Consider the following 4,536-nt stretch of genomic DNA (forward strand, 5'->3'; position numbering starts at 1 on the left):
GTGTGTGTGTGTGTGTGTGTGTGTGTGTGTGTGTGTGTGTGTGTGTGTGTGTGTTCGTGTGTGGTGCCCATGCCATTCAACATGGCCCACCTCTGCTGACGTTACCCTCTAGCCTTATCTCCGGTTGGACAGGCAGGGCACTGCGATAGCAGCCTCGCATGTGTTTCCTCGAGGCAAACATAAGCTCACACAATATCAGCCTGCAAGGCAAGGTCACCAGTGGCAGACTGTGGACGGGGATTCAGATTTAGAGGCCATGGGAGATACGGCAATCATGTCAGCTCCTCTGGAAACCGCTCCCACATTATCACCCATATTGTTCTCTCTTTTTTTCATGTAATGGATATTGCCATGGAAACTATCTGTCAACAGAGCCCTTGGTGACAGTGTTGTGATCAGGCAGACAAGACAGGAGGCTACATAACAGAGACACACCAGTCTCAGTGTTACTCAGCAGTCAGCGCTTCATTAATGCAGATTAAGGGATTCACACGCATGCAGACCCACTCGCACGATACTGACCACAGCCGCCACAAACACCAACACCAGCCACAGCCACCCAGCCCTCCATCCCTGCCCACTCACAACTATGCCACTGTGCTGCTGAAGTAATTAAACCTCGATTAATAAAGACCAGCAACTCAATCTGGACATGGTGTGATGGTACACCTGCTCAGAACAAACATGCACACACACACTCTCTCTCTCACACACACACACACACACACACACACACACACACACACACACACACACACACACACACTCATGCCAGCTTAAATTTGCCCTGCCACATGCATAATGAACATACACACATTAGCACATTCAGACGCTGAAACTCATATTAACACACACACACTGCAGCTGTCTAATGGGATTACAGTTATTTGGATCTCATCCAACAGCGAGTGAGGATAGAGGGAGAGAGGTCACAGCCTTAACTAAACTCATTCATACATAACATTCCAACCCCAAGCTCCACGACAAACCAACGCCACAGGTCAAACCAGGGTCCTGGCCGGCTTTAATAAGCTACCGTCACCTCTATCCACATCTCACTTTCTCAGAAGTGTTCTATCCTACTTTGCTATGTCATTGCGCGTTCGCGTATGGAAAGTTTAAGCCGCCTGAGAGGTCCCTCGTGTTAAGGAGCGCAGGTGGGACCTGACTCAGAGTGGTAATGCAGACGGACTAAACACCCCTCAGTCTGGGGGGAGGGAAAAGAGAGTCAGTCACCAGTCAGTCACACAGCCACACAATCCACACATCACTGAAGGTGACACAAACATCCAAGCAAATGGGACTGGGATGGACAGTCTCGGTCATGGAAGGTCACACCGGATGAAAGGTGTGTTTTAACTGTTATTTACATAACTCAGTTTGGTCATGAGGTCAAAATGCCACTGTTTCCTTGCAACGTTATTATTTCCTTTCTTGTATTATTGAATTTCTTTTAGGGGTTTTCTTTCAAATAAAGGCACATGTTACGAGCAGGTTTCTAAGACAAACTAAAACCAAATCTAGAATGCAATACTACATGTGCTGTGACCACAACGTTTACATGGAAATGCAAATCTAGGTCCGTGCCAGTGAGACCATGAGAGCCTTTATGACAGGGTTCTGGGGTTTATGACAGAAAGCTCTTTAATAAGCTGGAGGAACAAGTTAGAGTCTGTCTCTGTCTCTGTGTGTTATTTTTTATTGATTTTATTTGGTCATTACATGCGTTTTATGCTTTGCGCACCTTGTTTTGGTTTTTTGATGACCTGCACATTTATCCTGTAACACAACACTAAATATGATTACCAGCATCTACAACAATATGACAAGACAATCAAAGTGGTAGACCAGTCCCGTGATTGCAAAGGTGTTGTGCATATATCAGTTTTCAATGGTGTATAACCCTCTGTTAAGACAGCCTGCCCTAGTACATACATGTCTGTAGTTTATGACATCTGGTGTCACAACACCATCAACACAGTGCAATTACTCTTTGTGACAGAATGTGGGAAGTCCTCTCATTGCTAAGATACATGTCATAGAGGAAGTCATAGAAATATTAATAGAATGGTTATAAATCACTTCAAACATACCACAGGCACACACACACACACACACACACACACACACACACACACACACACACACACACACACACACGGCCTCTACTTTGCTGTGGGGGGTGGTGACTAATTAAAAAAACTGGGCAGTGGGATATATTACAACAGCCCTCACACACAACCACATACACAAACACACATACAAACACACACACACACACACACAAAGAGAGAGAGAGAGAGAGAGAGAGAGAGAGAGAGAGTGGAACTCTCCAGTGGGATGCAGTGACTAACTTAAAGAGTTAGATAGAAACCGTCAGCAATGGGAAAGCACAGACGTTTGGATATAAGTGGCGGAGACTCACCAAGCTCTCTGGACACTGGCGATATGGCTGCATTCTCCCCAATCTTTGAGACAGCATCAAAGTAGAGCCTCCCAGCCTGGGTCATCGCTGCAAGAGACATTTCCCACATGCGCTATTTGCAGTAGTCATTGAGAAATGCTGATTGAATGTGACATGTAAAAGTGTTTTACATCATGTCATTAACAGTGATGTCCTAGTGAAGGTGTGCATCATGACGGATGGTTAGTCTGACAGGTAAACACAAGTAGGCCTCTTTACTGACGGACATTAACATAAAAGCTAAGTAACTTTGAAATCTGAAGGCTGAGGCTCTTCGTGCATGTTCCAGTTGCTATTCTAACAGGAGGTACCCACCTGTCACCGATTTCTCATAGCTCTTGCCAAGGTTGGTGAGGTTCCGCAGACCCGGGTTGAACTGTTCCATAACATTCTGGAAAATAATGGCACAGTTATTAATTTCCAATGTTTGGCCTGTCATCATGGCCATGACAAAGAATTTTCAGTTTAGGCAAGGCAAGGCAATTTTATTTATATAGCACATTTCATACCAATGGCAACCCAAAGTGCTTTTACACAATAAAATGAAGATAAGATAAAATAAATAAAAAACAAAATGTATTACATAATAGAGAGTTTGAAGGAGTGTTAGGTAAAAATGTAGAATAGAGAAAAACAGATGAGGCAGATGAAGCAAAAAAGATGATCTAAGAAAAGGCAACAGAAAATAAATGGGTCTTGATACTGGTTTTAAAGCTATATCAATTGAGGGTGCAGTTCTAATTGAGATGGGAAGCTGGTTCCACAGGTGAGTTGAGTAGCGAGTTTAGTATCAAAAAGATCCCTACAGGCCCATTTTCTCAGGCTTTTGCTTGTTTATTCACAGATCACACTTTACTTGGACCTTGGTTTCCATTCAGCATGTATTTTAACTTCTGTATAACGCTTAACACAGCCCAACTGAGCCAATCATCAACCACTGATTTGAAATATATCAGAAGCAATCCCAGGAGTCTCGACTATAGCTTTAGAGTATAGCCTCCATGGTCATGCAATCTGTAAAGACTCACAGACTAACCTACAAAGCCACACAACTATATGAGATATGACACTTTCACCTTTCCGGAATAATGTGAGACTATTTCGCCTTTTCTGATGCTGCTGAAACCAGCTGTGCCAGATGATATGACGGAGGGACCTGTTGAATTCCGAGTGCACAGGGTGACCACTAGGACTAGGTTTAATGAAAGGTAGCCCAAAGAAAACTCGGGAGAAAACTAAACAAAAACAGAGAGTCAGAAATACATGTGGTGTAGATCTTTACGATAGTTTAACTAACATCTTATAACATTTAAAAAAAAAAAACGTCTCAAGGTAGCTACATGGAGGAAAAGCTAAACGGCTGCCATGCTTATAACAACACTTCATGCCCTACCAAGTGCTCTCTTGACATTTGTTCAATTACCCACCTTGTAGGTACTCTCGGTGAGTTTGCTAACTTCGTCGGGGTCTCTCGACATTTTAGTAATCCCTTTTCAAAATACGTAGAAATTGTCACTGATCCGGAAAATTAATAAAATACGATTAAAACTTCAGGACTTCAGTCTCGCCTTTGGTGACAGTTCAGCATTACAATATCCTCAGGTGTTCTTTTATCCTCCAAGAAATGTTTCCCCAGACACTAAATGCGATCAGGTGTATGGCTCAGCTTTGTACCGACGGGCTGACAGCTTCTTGCGCTGAGCTGTCAAACTTCTGCATGTAAGGTACTTAGCGAGGATAGGAAAGGGTGTGCAACGTCACCTCCTGAATCCATCCTCATCACCGCCTAATGAATAAATCGGGAAACGATGCCTCCTGGAGGCAAAGAACTCTCTCGCACGAAAGTGTGGCACAAAGCAGTCCAAGTGAGGCAAACAAGATTGTGCCAGTAAAACTAACATAAGGGAAGCAGAGACACTGAGTCTAGGCCTAGGCCCTACTCTAAAATATTCAGGGAAATTCACTTACAGCAGTTGATGCTGTAAATAGGCCCACAGAAAACAGCGATAGGCTAATAGACAAGGTCAATTATTCATTGTTTATTTTATTCATCAGCCTATAAACAACGTCAA

The 4,536-nt window shown here is 43.4% G+C and overlaps 1 protein-coding gene across 1 annotated transcript in view; it reads right to left on the minus strand.

Moving 5' to 3' along the window:
- Positions 1-4,187, minus strand: part of baiap2l1b (BAR/IMD domain containing adaptor protein 2 like 1b) — a 41,795-nt gene extending 37,608 nt beyond the window's left edge. Inside the window, exons 1-3 of the mRNA XM_042085669.1 lie at positions 3,892-4,187; positions 2,780-2,855; positions 2,426-2,512 (exon numbers count right to left, since the gene is read on the minus strand). Of these exons, the coding sequence (XP_041941603.1) occupies positions 2,426-2,512; positions 2,780-2,855; positions 3,892-3,942 (214 nt within the window). The 5' untranslated portion in view covers positions 3,943-4,187. The remainder of the gene's footprint in view (positions 1-2,425; positions 2,513-2,779; positions 2,856-3,891) is intronic.
- Between the last annotated feature and the right edge of the window lie 349 nt (positions 4,188-4,536).

This window comes from Alosa sapidissima, chromosome 3 (assembly GCF_018492685.1).
Source record: "Alosa sapidissima isolate fAloSap1 chromosome 3, fAloSap1.pri, whole genome shotgun sequence".
Classification (NCBI taxonomy): domain Eukaryota; kingdom Metazoa; phylum Chordata; class Actinopteri; order Clupeiformes; family Clupeidae; genus Alosa; species Alosa sapidissima.